The sequence below is a fragment of the Oncorhynchus clarkii genome, chromosome 17, assembly GCF_045791955.1.
Source record: "Oncorhynchus clarkii lewisi isolate Uvic-CL-2024 chromosome 17, UVic_Ocla_1.0, whole genome shotgun sequence".
Taxonomy (NCBI): domain Eukaryota; kingdom Metazoa; phylum Chordata; class Actinopteri; order Salmoniformes; family Salmonidae; genus Oncorhynchus; species Oncorhynchus clarkii.
In genome coordinates this window covers 63,044,103-63,063,381 of record NC_092163.1, presented here as the reverse complement: position 1 = coordinate 63,063,381, position 19,279 = coordinate 63,044,103, and the positions used below count along the sequence as shown (strand labels likewise).

The window sequence follows — 19,279 nt, the reverse complement described above, 5'->3', positions numbered from 1 at the left end:
AACTGTGTTCTTGGGGACCTTCAATGCTGCAGAAATGTTTTGGTGCCCTTCCCCATATCTGTGACTCGACACAATCCTATCTCGGAGCTCTACGGACAATTCCTTCGACCTCATGGTTTGGTTTTTGCTCTGACATGCACTGTCAACTGTGTGGCCTTATATAGACAAGTGTGTGTTACCAAATAATGTCCAGTCAATTGAATTTACCACAGGTGGACTCCAATCAAGTTGTGAAAACATCTCAAGGATGATCAATAGAAACAGGATGCACCTGAGTTCAATTTAGAGTCTCATAGCAAATGGTCTGAATGCTAATGTAAATAAGTTATTTCTGTTTATTTTTTTCATACATTTGAAAAATTTCTAAAAAATGTTTTTCACTTTGTCATTATGGGTTGTCGTGTGTAGATTGATGAATATTTTTTTTATTTAATACATTTTAGGATAAGGCTGTAACATTACAAAATGTGGAAAAAGGGAAGGGGGTCTGAATTCCGAATGCACTGTATATATCAAAATGAAAGCAACACTATGCAATATATACAGTACATCCTTAGTTTTTATTTATTTGCAGGTGTTTTGGGATTGGTTCAACATGTTGAGGAATACGGGAACTAAGGGCCAGATTTACTCAGCATTGCAGTTACTCTCTAAAGAATGTTTTTGTGTGTGTAATTGCACAATTGTAAATCCCTGTCTGTAGTACAGTAAAGCATGCGTACATGGTTGCATATTTCACAACTCTATTATGTACATATCCTGGCTGTAGAGTACACACAGGAATGTACTTCCTCAAATGTCCGTATCACACGTCGCCAGACCCTACTAGAATCTCAAATGAGGAAATAAAAATAAATATCTTGTTATCTATATGTCAGAAGTATACATGGAGATCAGCAAGCTTTGAGAAGATTTGGCCTTATATTTACAGTTCAGACAAAACTAAATGAAGGGTAAAGAAAATGTTGTGATAGTGATAGTTGCCAGTCCATGGAACACCTCTGTGTGTGAGTGTCCCGTTTCAGTGATAATTGTCAGCACCAGTATGTCCTAAATGTTAGTGAATATTGGAAGTGAAGCAAGGCCTCTATGAAGAGAAGATGGGCCGATCCTTCTCCTCATCTTTCCCTGGGGTTGATCCCATCAGCAAGAGTGTGCCGACATTCACATCCTCATCATCTGATTGGACTACAGGGGTTTCCCTTCCATCCTCATTGGTGTTCTGGCTGTTGGTGGAGGAAGTGGAGGAGGTGGAGGACATCCGAGACTTCCCCACATAACCACCTGTGTTGTGGGGAGAGCGTCCCTGGCTGATGACCTCATTGTTGTTGTTGTTGCCATGAACTACTATGGGTGAAATGAAAGGGATGTTAGGCCACAGATTATCAATGCTGCACTCAGTATTGCAGTTAATGTTGCCAGCTAGTATAGGGGAGGGACAAAGCCTAGACTCTGCCAAATACTACACTATCAACACGGGACTGCCTCAAATGCGAGTCTCCCCTCCACTCACCTTTACCTGGCAGAGGGGAGGCCAGCACCTCCTCATCCCCCCCAGAGTTGAGGAAGACATCCAGGGCCTCCTGGTCAGAGATGTCCATAAGGTCCATCTGCTCCAGCATGTCCACATTCACCTCCATGGACGAGACGCTGCCAATGGGAGCTAACAACACAAGAGACAAAAGTGGTTGATTAGAGGCATTTACTGTATGTCAGCTTTACGTCTCTAAGGAAATGTTTAGCAACATTTAGTAGTGTTGTTCCACCGATTAGATGCCATTTGAGTAGTTTAACTTGGTGGGAAATAAACATTTTATTTCACCTGATTTTAACATTGTCATAAAGAGCACATGTTCACTTAATGACAAACCATTTTCCCCATCTCAGTAGGTGTAAAAGAACATACTATAGTAAGTGACTATTAAGTGCCAAATAAAGTAACAGGGATGACCGTAAAAGAGTAGACGACGTCATCTTAATTCAGCCCCAAATACCCTTGAGACAGTAGGAATGGAAGTTTGTTGTGTGCAACAGGGATGGGTATGTAAATGCAAGCTTCACAAAAAATTTTACATTGTTAAAACATTTTTTGCCTTCTATCTACGTCTAACAGGGCTGACGTGTTATGCTCGACCCTCTCAGTTTTCCACCACAAAACACCAGAAAATGGCCAAAAGGAGTAGAACAAGCTCACCTGCTTTACACTATGATTTGACTTTGAAATGTTTTTTTACCTTCAAATTAATCATCTTCAGAAATGACTTTGACAACAAAATAGCTAGGGCTTTACAATGACGGTGTATACATGTGGTCTATATTAACAGGCATTTTTACAATTCAGCATTTCTACTTAAAATATCAAAGGGATGCCATTTGGAATGTCTATTCCTTTCTAACTTTTGTGAGTGTAATGTTTACTGTTCATTTTTTATTATTTATTTCACTTTAGTTTCTTTTTCACTTGCTTTGGCAAGTGCTTTGCCCCAAAAAAATCTATTTGATTGAAAGAGAGAGAGAGAGAGAGAGAGAACTTGAAGGTTGTGTAGTTAAATCTAGGGTTAGGGTAATGGTTGAGCTGGGGTATGGACATGAAGCTTAGATTAGGGTCAGGGTACATGTGTGCATACATGTGTGTGATGCCGATTGCACTCACGTCTCTTATAGTCATGAATATGCAGATGGGAAGAGGACAAGTAGACGTCCACATCGTGCTGAAATACCTCTTCAAAGAAGCGCTGTCTCTCTCTCAGTTTCAGCTGCTGGGCTGAGTCCAATTCTGGGACTCTTTGAGCATGCTCTGTTTCCGCTGGAACATAGAACAACAGAACATATCAGTCAGAAACTCTAGTCTAACAGGTATGCAGAATCAACACTTCTCCCCAAATCTGTAACAATCAATAACCAGAAGGGGGCAACAATGAGCCATGGGAACAAGAAACTGTAATCTCAGATTCTGGGGTTGAGAATTTTAGGCTTTTTATATCCTCTTGCAGACTTGGTATAACCAAGTGTAACAGACACATTTAGCATCATAGCACATGTCTGTACAATATTTCATACTGATGCCTTACGTTGAAATATGATTGATTATTGATCCTGTAACCCATATCATAAATGCATTCCTTTGTTCATGTAGAATATGCAATTGACAACCCACTGGGATTCAAAAACATCAGCTCCACAGCTCCATGTATTCTGATTCAATCCAGATAAAGCTAATGCTTTTACTGTTGCAGGTCCATAACTTACCTGACCAGTGTGGATGGCCAGAGAGATGTAGATCAATATATACGATATTCACACTTTACCGTAGTGTACTATATTCAATCCCTCCACACCCACCAATTGCTTTACAAAGGCCAGCTGTCAATTCCCCTACTAGATTAATCTTGTTTAGGACAGAATGCAATCATATTTTCCACCTCATCAGAACCATTGTAATAAAGCAGAGTGCTGCTAGAGCCAGGGGAGGGGACAACACTAAAGTGTATACACAGGGAGAGAGGAAAAAGAAATGCAAGAACCCAGAATGAACTGAAGAATGCCAGTGTGTTCTGGGCACAGAGTAAACCACCCCCCAGTTTTCATCACCTTTTTATGGTGGGCTCCCTGAACACATCATGTATACAGATGTCAAGAAGTCTTCTTCCACTGTTAACATATAACTAAGTCTGTAAACACACTCATTAATGGGTTAGCGAAGTAATATGGAACAAGTACTGTGAGATCATAAAGTGATGGGTAGTGTCGTGTCTTGACTATCATTAACGTGTTTGACTGTTATTTTATAAAATAATTACATACCACATTCAATTATTATGCGATTAAATTAATCATATAACAATTAGTTAAGTAGTCAGGGGCACCACGGGAAAAGTGATTTAACAAGTTACTATCTCCTGACTAAACTCTAAAGTCAATTAATTCATTCTTATTTGCCTTCCGTCTCATTCTGAATGTCGCAAAACTCTTGGATATCTGCACGAACCCTATCATAAATGATGAATCAGCGATATACAATTGTTTTAGTTTAGTTTTATTTAACCTTTATTTAACTAGGCAAGTCAGTGACGCCGGGTGACGCTGGGCCAATTGTGCGCCGCCCTATGGGACTCCCAATCACGGCCAGATGTGATGCAGCCTGGATCAAATTGGCTTAATTGTTGATTACTAACTAAATAATCACACAGAACTACATTAACACACAAACAGGATAGCTTACACATTGACTACTACCCAATGCAATGAAAAGTCCCTAGTGGACTAAACCGATATGACGGCTTGTTACACAAAATGGAGGATTCTAAAGAGAGGAAAAGGAAGAGACAAAGGAATTCCACTAACATACATACAGCTGATAACTATGCTCATGGAAATGTGAATACTTTGCACATGAACGGCCGCTCATTCAAAATAATTGCAATGTACATTTTCATGTGTATGTCTTTGCCTTCTCTCTGTTGAAAACACTCGATGCATTTACGAGGAGTAAGTGGACAGAAACTCTCGGGTTGTGTAAGTCTCTGGTTGTCCTTCCAGAGGTCACCATGTCTTTTGTAGTCATAGCTTCTTGGTTTCAGGTGTCTGTTAGAACGTATCTTCCAGAGGAAGTGCTTGTTAGAATGGATCTTTCAAAATACCACCTGGTGGTTCTCGGTCGAGTTTACTAGACTGAAGTACTCAAACAGCTGCAGACTGAATGTTTCTGTGTAGTCTTCTTCTTCGAGAGTTTCTAACCATTTTGTACCTTTCAGCTCACACTGTTGGCCCCGCTGGTCTTGTAGAGTCTAACCATTCGTAACATCCAGTTCAACACCGTCCGCCTGCTTGTTCTAATATGTTAATTTTCTTAACCATTTGTAACGTAGTCAGCTGGAGCTGCACGTAACTGGTCTCCATTTAAATGGCAACCATTTCAGCGTGTGGACTGCGTCCTCACTTTCTCTGGTCTAATGTAAATTTCGTTAGAGTCCATTTATAAACTCTGGAAAAAGGGGCATTCCATGACGCCGACATAATATCTGTGCTCACGTGGGTGTGGTCACTGACTGGTTAAAACCTTTATAAGAAAAACAATTCTAATTTAGAAGGCTAACATCACATTTCATCTTCTCACAAATAGTTTAATATTTAATCACATAAGTTCCACAACATTTAGATGTAAATCTGATAACTGGGAAATATACACATTCAGAGATACAGTTATGTTGTTATACCGTCCTTAATGAGATCCCAAAACAACAACTGATCTGACATAATTGTTCTTTCAGTACCCACGGACCATTCCAACAGTTTGGTTTGGATTATAGAAATATTGTTTCATTATTCAACCTTTTGATGTTACCATTTTGGCAGAAGGAATCTCCTTGTAACAAAGAGGTCTCTTTCCCCTCCTCCTGCAAAGCGCAAAGGAAAAGTTTCTACAAGGTATTTATGACCATCATAAAACGGCCAACTTCTGTAGAGCGGACCTACTGTAACCTGATCCTTCAGATCTTCACAGGAGAGTCATGACAGTAGCCTACACCCAGCAGACTGACATAGGCTACATTGGGGCTTTCAGCACAGTTCTGTAAGTGTTAATACATCAATTGCCCTCTCTCTTTTCTCTCACCACATCCATATATTGACCTCCTACTGAACAAAACTGTCTGGGGATTTAGGCATAGTGAGAATATACAGGCAGGGATTGGGCTAATTGGATGAGGCTTTTAATCCTGATCTAAATTGGGAATAATGTAAAGATTATGTGGCCTGTGCTGTGATCACTGATCATCCTCAGACAGTAATGAGGCTGTAAGAAGCTGAAGACAGATAGAGGTATCAGGGCAGACATAATAATAGGGGGAAGAGGAACTAGGCCTCTGACCACAGGGCTGCAAGCTCCGTGTGGATGTCTGATAGTATTGTCACTGTGACAACGTCTTTATTGCTGAATTTGTTTTAATCCTTGCTGAGTCATGACAAGGAACCGCATAAAGCAGTGTTGCTTTTGTTTGGCCCATGCTTCTCTAACATTACAGTAAGCAAATGGTATAATGATAATACCAATGGTGTTTCTGGTTTTCCTTTGTATGCAGAACGATTTAAGTCTGTCTGAAAATGACAACAGGTCTCCCCAGTCCAGTCTGCTGTGCCAGCCCCAAACTCCCCATGGGTCCTGTGGAGCCCTCTGTCTAGTGACAAAAGGAGGCAGGCCGGTCACAGCAACTCCCTGTCTCCCCCAGTCTGATAGCCCTGTCCTGGGGCCATCCGGGAAGGGGAGGAGAGACAGCAGAGGAAAGGCTTCACCTCACCCCCCTGGGCCTGACTGTCTGTCTGCACCACTGGGCACCATTGGGAATCACTGGGCAAACACTAAGACACTGATCCATGTGGAGGACAGCCTCTGACACCAGCCCAAGCAAACTCTCAGCGCTCCAGAGGCACAAAACCAAAATGACACAGAAAAAATAAAGAGCTGGTGAGAAGTCTGCTGCATCCTGCCAAACATTCAATGAGTTATGTCTGTTTATAACTGTTACAAACCCATTTGACCCTGCAGTCTAGGGGGGATGGAAACTTTAGGTTTATTTTTCAAACACACAGTAATGGAGGGGGGCGGGGGGCTGAGCTGGACCCAAGGAAAGAAATAATAAATATCCAAAAAACCCTAAGCTAGTCTTGCATGCTTCAAGAACAGCTAGCTAACTAACCAATTAAAATACAGTGGGTCGTCCGCCCAGTTCTAAGTTTTCCTACGGGTAATGTATGCCCAATGTAAGCTTCTGATAGGCTAATTGATGTAATTTTAGTCAATTGGAGGTGTACCTGTGGATGTATTTCAAGGCTTACCTTCAAACTCAGTGCCTCTCTGCTTGACATCATGGGAAAATCAAAAGAAATCAGCCAAGACCACAGAAAAAAAATTGTAGACCTTCACAAGTCTGGTTCATCCTTGGGAGCAATTTCCAAACGCCTGAAAGTGCCACGTTCATCTGTACAAACAATAGTATGCAAGTATAAACACCATGGGACCACGCAGCCGTCATACCGCTCAGGAAGGAGACGCGTTCTGTCTCCTAGAGATGAACGTACTTTGGTGCAAAAAGTGCAAATCAATCCCAGAACAACAGCAAAGGACCTTGTGAAGATTCTGGAGGAAACAGGTACAAAAGTATCTATATCCACAGTAAAACGAGTCCTATATCAACATAACTTAAAAGGCCGCTCAGCAAGGATGAAGCCACTGCTCCAAAACGCCATGAAAAAGCCAGACTTTGGGTTGCAACTGCACATGGGGACAAAGATCGTACTTTTTTGAGAAATTCCCTCTGGTCTGATGAAACAAAAATAGAACTGTTAGGCCATAATGACCATCGCTATGTTTGGAGGAAAAGGGGGAGGGCTTGCAAGCCTAAGAACACCATCCCAACTGTGAAGCACAGGGGTGACAGCATCATGTTGTGGGGGTTCTTTGCTACAGGAGGGACTGGTGCACTTCACAAAATAGATGGCATCATGAGGTAGGAAAATTATGTGCATATATTGAAGCAACATCTCAAGACATCAGTCAGGAAGTTAAAGCTTGGTAGCAAATGGGTCTTCCAAATGAACAATGACCCCAAGGATACTTCCAAAGTTGTGGCAAAATGACTTAAGGACAACAAAGTCAAACTATTGGAGTGGCCATCACAAAGCCTTGACCTCAATCCTATAGAACATTTGTGGGCAGAACTGAAAAAGAGTGTGTGATTAAGTAGGCCTACAAACCTGACTTAGTTACACCAGCTCTGTCAGGAGGAATGGGCCAACATTTTCACTTTTCACACCAAAGTACGTTAAGGCATTTGGAAATTGCTCCCAAGGATGAACCAGACTTGTGAAGGTCTACAATTTTTTTTTGAGGTCTTGGCTGATCTCTTTTGATTTTCCCATAATGTCAAGCAAAAAGGCACTGAGTTTGAAGGTAGGCCTTGAAATACATCCACAGGTACACCTCCAATTGACTCAAATTATGTCAATTAGCCTATCAGAAGCTTCTAAGAAGCCATGACATAATTTTCTGGAATTTTCCATGCTGTTTAAAGTCAAAGTCAATTAGTGTATGTAAACTTCTGACCCACTGGAATTGTGATACATTGAATTATAAGTGAAATAATCTGTCTGTAAACAATTGTTGTAAAGTACTTGTGTCAAGTACTTGTGCCATGCACAAAGTAGATGTCCTAACCGACTTGCCAAAACGACAGTTTGTTAACGAGAAATTTGTGGAGTGGTTGAAAAATGAGTTTTAGTGACTCCAACCTAAGTGTATGTAAACTTCCGACTTCAACTGGAAGTGTATTAATGTACGATAAGTGTTAGATATTGTTAGATAAGAAAGGCTGTCTTGTGACACAATAGCACTACAATACAAACTGTATGTTAGCTCTTAACATTTGTCCCCCCCAAAAAAGGCAGAAAGAAAAATAAAACTCAATGGACCAGTGTGGCTTTACTATGTCAGGTATAGATTGCATACAACAAGGTCACTGTAGAGGTCTGTGTGCTCAGAGCAGAGCTGACACTTGGCATGCGGGGAGGGAGTGACTCCTTTTTCTCTTCTCACGGTCATATGCAATCAGACATGCCCCTGTCTTCTCTTATTATGAGGGCAGTGTGAGAGCCATGCTAACAAAGCAAGATGCCAGCTGAAATTGAGGCCAGGTATATGAGGAATATTAAAACATGCCAGGGTATATCTCAAAATACTGGCTGCATGACTGATGTCTGAATGTGTATCACAGTAATAAAGTCTGATAACGCGGCAGTTTTGGAGAACAGCAGTTTGGTCATACTTTAGATCACTCAGTGTTTTCCTCGTCCTCATGTTAGTGCAATAGTTCCTACAACCAGGTTGACATTGATTGATTGGTGCTTGATGTATTTTCTTAAGAGGCCTGGTACCTGACTTATGCATGAGCTAAAGGGAGAGTAGTTAACAATGCAAATCTTCCCATTGATTTTCCTATTCCATTTTGTTACCATCTAATCACCTTTATCAATAAGGTCTGGGGAACTCACAGCTGACCTTTTTATCTTTGACCCGTTCCCTTTTTCACAAGGGAAAAAACTGGGTCACAAAATGACAAGGTCACAATGTCTCCGATTGCTGAGATCACTTTTCCGGTCAGTCATTCTCCATTCCTTACCCAAACCCCCCACTTCACACCACAAGCCATCCAGAGTGGCAGCCAGTGGGCAACACAGAGCGGCTATTCAGGAGGGAGGAAGAGGAGGGACGCAGATGAGAGAAGACTGAGACAAAACAGATGAAAGCAGATTGTCAGAGGGCTTTAAGTTTGACCTGACTTTCTTACAGAAAGGTTTTTCCGTTGCTTTTACTCACTCCCTCTCTCCCCCTCAGGGAATGAGTTGTGGGTTGGACAAAGTGTGTGGGATTAGGGCTCAGTACCAGCTGGACATGTGGAATGAGCCGGACTCAAACAGAGCCGGACGTGTCAGCTTTCCCACTCTGCCTCCCCACACAAAGACAAACCCAGATCCTCCACTCTGACGGGAAAAACAGAAAAAGCCCTTTGGGACAAACACAAAAGCTAGGCTGTAAGGGAGTGGGCCTGGGCCTGATTCTAAAGACATGACGCCAGTGAGAGGAAGTTATTTTACTCCATAGGCATGTCGGGAAGGTTAGGAAGGGGTACACCATGACATCATCAACACACTGTCCTTTCCAACAGGGACCTCTCTCCCTCTCTGTATCATACTCACATTAGACCTTAGTGCTAGTCAGATACAGAGATAGTGAGAGCTGAGGGGCTGATGACCTCGTGACTGGAAGAGCTGGCCTCAGAACGACAAACAGTGTTTGGGAAGAAAACATGGATGATTAGCTTTCTAGGTGATCCAGTTGCTTTTGGGTTTTTGATCTTTCACTGGGGCTGCTGGTTTGTGGCCTCCCTACATTCCCCAGTGGAGGCAGCTCTCAACACAAAAACCCTATGGGAATGGCCACTTCCTTTAGTGCAAACACTGATTATAAACTTGTTTGTCATTTTCAGGGAATTCTCTACCACCAAGCAAAAGTGGTTTCATAAAAGTGACAGAGTTTATTTCCAAAATAATGAAGTAATCCTACTTAAATAATCATTTGGAATTGACAGTAAACTGCAAAGACAGAGCCATTAAAATGTAGGTTTCCTTGCGGTGGAAGACAAAGAATGAGGGGTGAGCACAGCCTGTGCTATCTCTCTATCTCTCTCTCTCTTTCACAGGATGACAACATGGCACCAGTAATCAGTGTTAGATGTTGTTCAGGATAAGAGATGAATCATCTGCTGGCACATCGCCAGGCAGTGAGACAACAGCAGGTAGTGACAGTGACTCCTGATCAGATTGATCAGGACCAACAAGACGTGACATAATGCTGTTAGGGACTGGGGAAGATGAGACTGGTTAACCTTTACGACAGGACATGTTGCTGAGGGTGTGTGGGAGGGTAAGAGGAGGGATTGTATTTCAACATGCACCATCTCACCGCTTGTTCTGGAGATGTGTTTGAGGGAAGAAGTTGGGAGGAAAAGTGGATAAAAAAAACTAAAAGGAGTGAGATAAGAAAGGTCAACCAAAGAGTAAAAAGTTCAATGGAAGTGCAAAGAAGGAATGTACATATAAAAGAAAATAAAAAAGATGAGGTGTGGAGTAGGCAGGGAGAGCCCAGAGAAAGAATGAGTAGACAGGGAGAGCCCAGAGAAATAATGAGTAGACAGGGAGAGCCCAGAGAAATAATGAGTAGACAGGGAGAGCCCAGATAAAGAATGAGTAGACAGGGAGAGCCCAGAGACTACCGGGGCGGCAGGGTAGCCTAGTGGTTAGAGCGTTGGACTAGTAACCGGAAGGTTGCGAGTTCAAACCCCCGAGCTGACAAGGTACAAATCTGTCGTTCTGCCCCTGAACAGGCAGTTAACCCACTGTTCCCAGGCCGTCATTGAAAATAAGAATTTGTTCTTAACTGACTTGCCTGGTTAAATAAAGGTAAAATAAATAAAATAAAAAAGAATGAGTAGACAGGGAGAGCCCAGAGAAAAAATTAGTAGACAGGGAGAGCCCAGAGAAATAATGAGTAGGCAGGGAAAGCCAAGAGAAAGAATGAGTAGACAGGGCGAGCCCAGAGGAAGAATGAGTAGACAGGGAGAGCCCAGAGAAAGAATGAGTAGACAGGGAGAGCCCAGAGAAAGAATGAGTAGACAGGGAGAGCCCAGAGAAAGAATGAGTAGACAGGGAGAGCCCAGAGAAATAATGAGTAGACAGGGAGAGCCCAGAGAAAAAATGAGTAGACAGAGAGAGCCCAGAGAAATAATGAGTAGACAGGGAGAGCCCAGAGAAAGAATGAGTAGACAGGGAGAGCCCAGAGAAATAATGAGTAGGCAGGGAAAGCCAAGAGAAAGAATGAGTAGACAGGGAGAGCCCAGAGAAATAATGAGTAGACAGGGAAAGCCAAGAGAAATAATGTGCCAACTCTGATTGGGGCTCATTAGCTGATTAGGATGTCTTTTCCGCTGCTCTCTCATCATCAAATTCCACCTTCAACAGTCTAGTGGCTGGCAAAAGCTGGCACTATGGAGATCATCAGCTGGCCATGACTGCCTCTAGGTAACTGGAAGTTCATTGGATCAATTGTTGCAAATAAGGGGGCAACATAGAAAATGCTTCAGAACAACATCAGATTATATGAAGCCCTGTGCAATTACTTTGTTTATTGAAAGAGCACTGTCCCTGGCTATGTAAACTGACCAGGGTGGCAGGCAGTAGCCTCCCTTTCATAAAACATATGACAACATTACAGTTTTATTCGATTGCTAAACGACAGTGGGCACAACTGGAGTCACATGTGCAAAACTCTAACTACAGTCTGCACTAACAACAGTCACCTGAGCTAAACAGTTCACATCACCTGCAAAACTCATTCCAAGCAACAAAACTCTTAACACATGGCTCAAAACACGCTCAGTGCAGCCAAACACTATGCACAACCCTCACTGAGATAACACACACTGTAACTCAGAACACACTGAGAGTAAAAACACTAGCATCAAACACCAATACAGAAAATACAAACTTTTCATCTTTACAGTTTGAACAATTTCAGTGACTTCATACAAAGTAATATTGTCTTCAAAGAAAAGAGTGACATTCTTTCACATGATTTATTAAAATTTTTAGAACATAACAATTCTTTAAGGTAAATGAAAATTAGCAGTTTGCTTCAATAGTCTGTAGTAATTTACGGAATTACAGTAATGAGAAAAAAAAGGTAGAAACTAAAAGTACATACTGTAATTCGAACAAATAATTGAGGGGCTAATCTTGCCTCTCTCTAGCATCAGGCCACAGGTTTTCTTCAACATCACATCTAATGTTTTCTCTTGCCATGCACCTGGGGAAGAACCTTCTGGAGTTCCTTATCCATCCCTGGCAGTCCTCTGGACTCGTGTCCTCACATCCGGCACGCATGGCTTCCAAAAGAGACATTTGGTCATGTGGGTGGTGACCAAACACTTTCCACCTCCAGGCAGAGAAAAACTCCTCTATTGGGTTGAGGAAGGGTGAATATGCAGGCAGGTACAAAACCATAAATCTGTGATGTGCTGCAAACCAATCTGTGACAGCTGCAGAGTGGTGAAAAGCAACGTTATCGCAAACTATGACAAAAACTTGGGGGTTTCTTACTGGCTCCCCCTGTTCTGCTGGCACTAGCTGAGCATAGAGCTGTTCTAGGAAAGCTATAAGCCTTTCTGTGTTGTATGGGCCAATGAGTGGCGTGTTGAGACGCAAACCACCATTGGCCATTGCAGCACACATGGTGATATTTCCCCCCCTTTGGCCTGGAACCTCCACAGTGGCCCTTTGACCTATAACATTCCTTCCTCTGCGCCGTGTTTTTGCAAGGTTAAATCCAGCTTCATCGATAAATACAAATGAATGTGGTCTTTCCAGTGCTTCCACCTCCATTACTCTCTGAAAAACAGTAAGTGCACAGTTTTACTGTAGAAATGCTAGTGTTTTTTTTTACTGTAAATATTTTGTATAGCTGTGTACGTAACCTCAGACGTCTTACCTGGACATATTGGTATCTTTGCTCTTTTACCCGTTCACTGTTTCTCTCGAACGGTACAGTGTATAACTGTTTCATTGTAACTTGGTGTTTCTTTAGGACTCGAGCAATAGTTGTTGTGCTGACAGAATTAACATTTTCAAATATATCAGTATCAGCCAGCACTCTATCTTGAATCTCCCGCAGTTTTATTGCATTGTTGACAACAACCATGTCAACAATAGCATTTGCCTACGCATATGAAAATATTTTTCCTCTTCCCCCTGTTGGGGGCAGCCTTTGGGTCCTGTTGTAAAAATATATTTTACAGTCAAACTTACTGTAATATATATCTGTGTAAATATTCTATAATTGCAATACAAAATAGATTCCTGTAATGTTTTCATTTACTGTAAGGATGTAACTCTCACCTGTTTGCATGATGGAAAATTCGCATTACAGATGCCACTGTGGATCTTTGCAGATTGGGTTGCACCCTCAACCCTGCCTCTCTCAATGAGAGACCATGGTTCACGACATGGTCTATAAGTGTAGCCCTTATTTCATCTGAAATAACAGCTCTTTGTCTTCTTTGTTTTCCTCCACGCATCCGCCCTCTCCCTGCCACCCTTCTCCCTCCACGACCCCATCTTCCTTGGTCCATTTCCAAAATGAGTCTTTCTGAGCTCTACCTATATATACTGTAATATGTGTGTGTGTTCACTAACAAGTCTAAAACAAGACACCTGCTTAGCCTTTCAGCTGAAATTGCAATCAGCAGTGTTTGAAAGGCACAAGGCTGAAATCTATTCCGTTTTGAATGTGTGGTTCACAGTTTTGACAGCAGTGTGTTAGCATTTGAACAAAGTGCTGTAAATCCACAGTGTTGTGCAGGTTGTGGTTAAAGTCATGGGATAAGTGTGTAGAATTTTGAAAACTGTGTTCAAGCAATGAAAAACGAACTAGAGTTTGGTCCACATGAACTGCTGCTGTGCAGACTGTAGTTAGAGTTTTGCACATGTGACTCCAGTTGTGTCCACTGTCGTTTAGCAATCGAAAAAAAACGTTTTTTTGGTTTACACCGTTTATTATTGGGCTTTATTCATCCTCCTGCTCTCTCTCCTGAACCTCCCATTTGGGCTTGGTTCCAATTGCGAAGAGAGTGAATTATTGATGTTGAGAGTTGAGCAGTGTGTGTGTGTGTGTGTGTGTGTGTGTGTGTGTGTGTGTGTGTGTGTGTGTGTGTGTGTGTGTGTGTGTGTGTGTGTGTGTGTGTGTGTGTATGTGTGTGTGTGTGTGTGTGTGTGTGTGTGTGTGTGTGTGTGTGTGTGTGTGTGTGTGTGTGTGTGTGTGTGTGTGTGTGTGTGTGTGTGTTTTCCCACCTTTATTTAACCAGGTCAGCTAGTTGAGAGCAAGTTCTCATTTACAACTGTGACCTGGCCAAGATAAAGCAAAGCAGTGCGACGGAAACAACAACACAGAGTTACACATGGAATAAACAAGCGTACAGTCAATAACACAATAGAAAAAAATCAAGTCTATATACAGTGTGTGCAAATGGCATGAGGATGTAAGGCAATAAATAGGCCATAGTAGCAAAGTAATTACAATTTATCAGATTAACACTGGAGTGATAGATGAGCAGATGATGGTGTGTAAGTAGTGATACTGGTGTGCAAAAGAGCAGCAAAGTAAATAAAAACAATATGGGGATGAGGTAGGTAGATTGGGTGGGCTATTTACAGATGGACTATGTACAGCTGCAGCGATCGGTTAGCTGCTCAGATAGCTGATGTTTAAAGTTAGCGAGGGAAATGTAAGTCTCCAGCTTCAGCGATTTTTGCAATTCGTTCCAGTCACTGGCAGCAGAGAACTGGAAGGAAAGGCGGCCAAAGGAGGTGTTGGCTTTGGGGATGAACAGTGAGATATACCTGCTGGAGCGTGTGCTACGGGTGGGTGTTGTTATCGTGACCCGTGAGCTGAGATAAAGCGGAGCTTTACCTAGCGTAGACTTATAGATGACCTGGAGCCAGTGGGTCTGGCGACGAATATGTAGCGTGGGCCAGCCGACTAGAACATACAGGTCGCAGTGGTGGGTGGTATAAGGCACTTTGGTAACGGATGGCACTGTGCTAGACTAGATCCAATTTGCTGAGTAGAGTATTGGAAGCTATTTTGTAGATGACATCGCCAAAGTTTTACTAGGGTGTGTGTGTGTGTGTGTGTGTGTGTGTGTGTGTGTGTGTGTGTGTGTGTGTGTGTGTGTGTGTGTGTGTGTGTGTGTGTGTGTGTGTGTGTGTGTGTGTGTGTGTGTGCGTGTGCATGTGTGTGTGCATGTGCGTGTGTGTGTGTGTGTGATTGTTGCATGTGTGTGTTTGGACTGTGTGTGTGTGGGGAGCTTGCAATGGGTTGAATCACAGACTGGCACCACCACATGCCCACTCTGTAAATACTACAATGACATCATCTCTCCTCTCCCAGCACACTCCGGACTGACAATAGTGCCATTTATGGGTCAGTCAGCCTCTGTCTCCTATGCCAGTGCCCTCTATGTGGCCCATAAGCAGACTACTCATTACCACTTTGAAGCCAAGAAGCTGAAAACTGAGAGACGTCTCCATTAGACTACACTCACCATGAATGAGCAGAATTTGTCTGGAGTGTTGTGAGGGAGCGGATGTACTTAAAAGCATCGATAGGGTGACACTGTTGGTCAACTAAGTTCCCTCCATCATGACTCATCATGCCCTTTGGCAACACATCAACTATCACATTGTTCACCTTTCCGGGTGTTCCTGGAACCTCTTTGTTGCTCATCCTCTTTTTGTGATGAATAGCCCACATTGCTATTTTCAAATCAATGGAGAGCATCACTGGAATGTTTGGTTGGACACAATAGAATAGTTCTGGCCTTACACTGATCTATTCTGTTGATGTTGGTATTTCTCATGAGCCTGAGTAGTTTGGCACTATCGTCGTGGGTCCATGGTGAACAGCAAAGACCAGAAACCAAACCACTATGTATTTCCCATACAATATTAATGATACCTGTGATACCTGTGTTGATGTGGGAGATGTGTAAGAGATTTGTGGGTCCAGCGCATGCTGACAGATTTATGAATAATGAGTAATAACTGTGTTGTTGTATTTAGTAAACTACAATATGCCTGTAGGCATTAACAAGTATACCTGGTCTGAACCAGGGCTTGTTTTCACCAAGCAGAGAATGGGATGATGGGAGATTTGATCCAAACTAATTAGGAGGACTTGCTTTTAGGCCTTGGTTTTAGGCCTAAGGTTTTAGGCTGTGTAGATTAAAGGATCTAAGTGGAAATAGATATGAACAGACGGTCATTAAAGGCCTGTAGTGTGTACACATACATAATGTACATACACACACATGCACATATACACACACCATGGGACATTGCATGTGCACAGCATCCATGGATATTGTATGTTCATCAAGCTGTTGGTCAGCCATGCATGGGGGAAAAAAACTACATTATCTACACTGCAGCTGTTGCTGTCATAAAGTAATATTAGTACAGGTGGAATAAATCCAGAGGATTTTGTTGTGGCCACCTCTCCATCCAACAGTGGGCTGCACCACCTTTCAGAAATGTACTATGCTGTGTCTGCCTCAGTGGGAGACTGGCTCTGTTTAAAATGAGCACTCTGGCAGCAGCCATCCTGTGAGCCACTAGCATACATGGGGAACAGATAGGAGTTCCATGCAATGCTGCAGGGAGAGACACCAGTCTTATCTATATAATGGAGTTAGTCCAGTCAGAAAAGGAAGGGATCTACCATGGTTGGTGAAGAGTAGAATACCTGAATGGGATACCTGGGACACACAATGTTTGATCACCGAGCATGGTTGGCACCACAACAAAACCATGTCCGCAACAACATAAAAAATATGTGAGAATAAGTTGTGTGTTTGCAATCAGTTATGTCTTATCTGGTGTACATTCAATACGAACTGCGCATTCACTTAATCATTCCCAGCCTGTCATGTAACATTTCAACAGTGTGACAACAGCTGTTCAGTCCTCCAAGCCAATACATACCACTGTGCCCCTCCAAACAAAACATTCCCACACAATACAGAACATACAGGTAGGGCACTGGGCACTGGGACCGGTCAACACATAGATAGCAGATGTCTTCTCTCTCAGTCATGGTCTGATCAAATTTAGCCACGGACTGACTGACCCTATTGCGACAAATTCAATTTCCCATTTCTGTGTTTCTCTGTGAGAGCATCGTCTGTAGGACAGCCTGTCTGTAGCCCTATGTCACTGCAGTCACTCTATAGATACAGACACACAATCTCATTAGGAGTTAGAGATTCATGTCAGTGAAACCATTGGATGTCTTTAAGGCCCCAATTCAAAATGAGAATATACTGTATCCCTTTAAGAACCCTCAACGTCTTGAGTAAAGTCCCACTGATTAAAGCGTTATTATGGTACATTACTCATGGGGATGATTCACCATTCTAGTCTTTATTTGGCTAGCAAAGAGCATACAGTATGTCAGCCTTAGTAACATCAACAAACACCAGGTCCCTACCACATCGGCTGAACAGTCAACGTTTCAATGCACACACACACACACACACACACACACACACACACACACACACACACACACACACACACACACACACACACACACACACACACACACACACACACACACACATATTATTTGCTTTCAATGCACACACACACACACACACACACACACACACACACACACACACACACACACACACACACACACACACACACACACACAACAACAACATCAACAACAGGAATCAGTAATCACCCATAATTACTTGAACAGGTTATGTTGATTGTGGCTCGGTTTATGTTTCTCTTCACTAAATATTTAATGAATTTGTCTGTCTGTTAAGCTACTACAGGTACCCAAATATGGACAGGAATTTTCTCTATGTAGCGTTCTGCTCAGCAATAGGGGATTACAGTGATTGAAACTACAGATGTAGGATATTAATTTGATCACCTTGTTGCAGGAGAACTGTAAAACCTGTAGTGTATTTGAGGTTTAAAAAGGTTTGTAATTTCAACTTTGAAATGTCAGTTTATTTTCCCCTATGAAAAATGTATCAACCCCTACAAAACTGTTAATTACAATCCACATAATAATTTACATTTCCTGTTGCTGCAGGATTATTTTCCTGCTGTAGAAAACTGCCTCACATCTGTATATAGATTATTATTTTTTTTTTAACAGTACAGTACAGTACAGAATAAACGACTAAAATGATCTGTAATGACTTATGGAATATTCCCATTGTGACATAGTCTTTCCAAGTCCTACACATTCGAGTAGTTTTTAAGAAAGGTAAAGAAGCTTTAAAGTTACTCACAGGGTAGACGCTTGTTGTGGAGGTTTGCCCCAGACGAGCTCATGGTTCTGGCAGCTTCGGAAAGAGAGCTGCAGAATCAGATTAGGTGTGCTGTTGAGGAGGACTGGAGGTTCAGGTCACACAGTCAGGCACAGAGATGAGATGGGGTGGGGAACAGTCAGCCCTTCAGAGCCTCAGCAGGACAACTCATCTCCCTCCTTCTCTCCTGGGACAGAAAGAGAGTCAAAGCACTCCCAAGAAACTCACTGGCTCTCTCAAACACACTCTCTCCTTTCTCTATGGAACAGTACAGGACCCTTCTCTCTGAGTGAACTTACTCTGTCAACTACAGTATTTGGATGAGAACAGCAGGTTAGGGCTTTGTGGAGCATACCAATTGGTCATTCACAGGGGGAGGAGCTTGGTGTGAGAGGGGTGGATAGGGGAGAGTGCAGGGTCCTTTATGTAACAGTGGAAGATACCAAGTTAGTAGACAGACACTTGCTTTTGTTATTTTTGTCATCCTCTCTCTCTCTCTCTCTCTCTCTCCCTCTCTCCTTTCTCCTCTGTGTCCCTCTCACTTCCAGGGTCAATTGATGTGCACAAAATGCAATGCGACAGGATACAAGATCTTCTTGCCGTTAATGGAATAGTATTGATGTTATTGAACAAATCAACGTCTTTTTTTAGGCTTGCCTCTGAAAGAGCACACACTGTTCTTCAGAGGAACAGTTGATTTCAGCGCTTCATGTATAATTCAGTTCATGGCAAAGATTCCATTTTTCATCACAAAAATAGCATTAGAAGCCAACACCTCCAAAATA

General features: G+C 42.4%; 1 protein-coding gene across 3 annotated transcripts; it reads right to left on the bottom strand.

The window, feature by feature from the left end:
- Positions 1-334: 334 nt before the first annotated feature.
- On the bottom strand, positions 335-18,891 carry LOC139371244 (dysbindin-like). 3 transcript variants are annotated; one of them, XM_071111465.1, is made up of 4 exons: positions 18,477-18,891; positions 2,654-2,806; positions 1,514-1,663; positions 335-1,347 (listed from the first exon to the last, which is right to left on the bottom strand). In XM_071111465.1, exons 1-4 carry the CDS (start codon positions 18,517-18,519, stop codon positions 1,088-1,090), a joined length of 606 nt encoding a protein of 201 aa, XP_070967566.1. In that variant the 5' UTR covers positions 18,520-18,891; the 3' UTR covers positions 335-1,087. The 3 variants fall into 3 exon arrangements, with proteins under 3 accessions (XP_070967566.1, XP_070967569.1, XP_070967568.1); XM_071111468.1 differs by having other exon boundaries at positions 1,520-1,663; positions 18,477-18,822; XM_071111467.1 differs by having other exon boundaries at positions 898-1,344; positions 18,477-18,734.
- Between the last annotated feature and the right edge of the window lie 388 nt (positions 18,892-19,279).

Excerpts from the sequence above, each read along its gene's own strand:
- LOC139371244 (XM_071111465.1), bottom strand. The coding sequence starts at position 18,519 with ATGAGCTCGTCTGGGGCAAACCTCCACAACAAGCGTCTACCCT. Across the intron at positions 2,807-18,476 it reads CCACAACAAGCGTCTACCCT|CGGAAACAGAGCATGCTCAA; the intron begins GTGAGTAACTTT and ends TCTATGTTCCAG. Across the intron at positions 1,348-1,513 it reads CTCCCCTCTGCCAGGTAAAG|TAGTTCATGGCAACAACAAC; the intron begins GTGAGTGGAGGG and ends TTTCACCCATAG.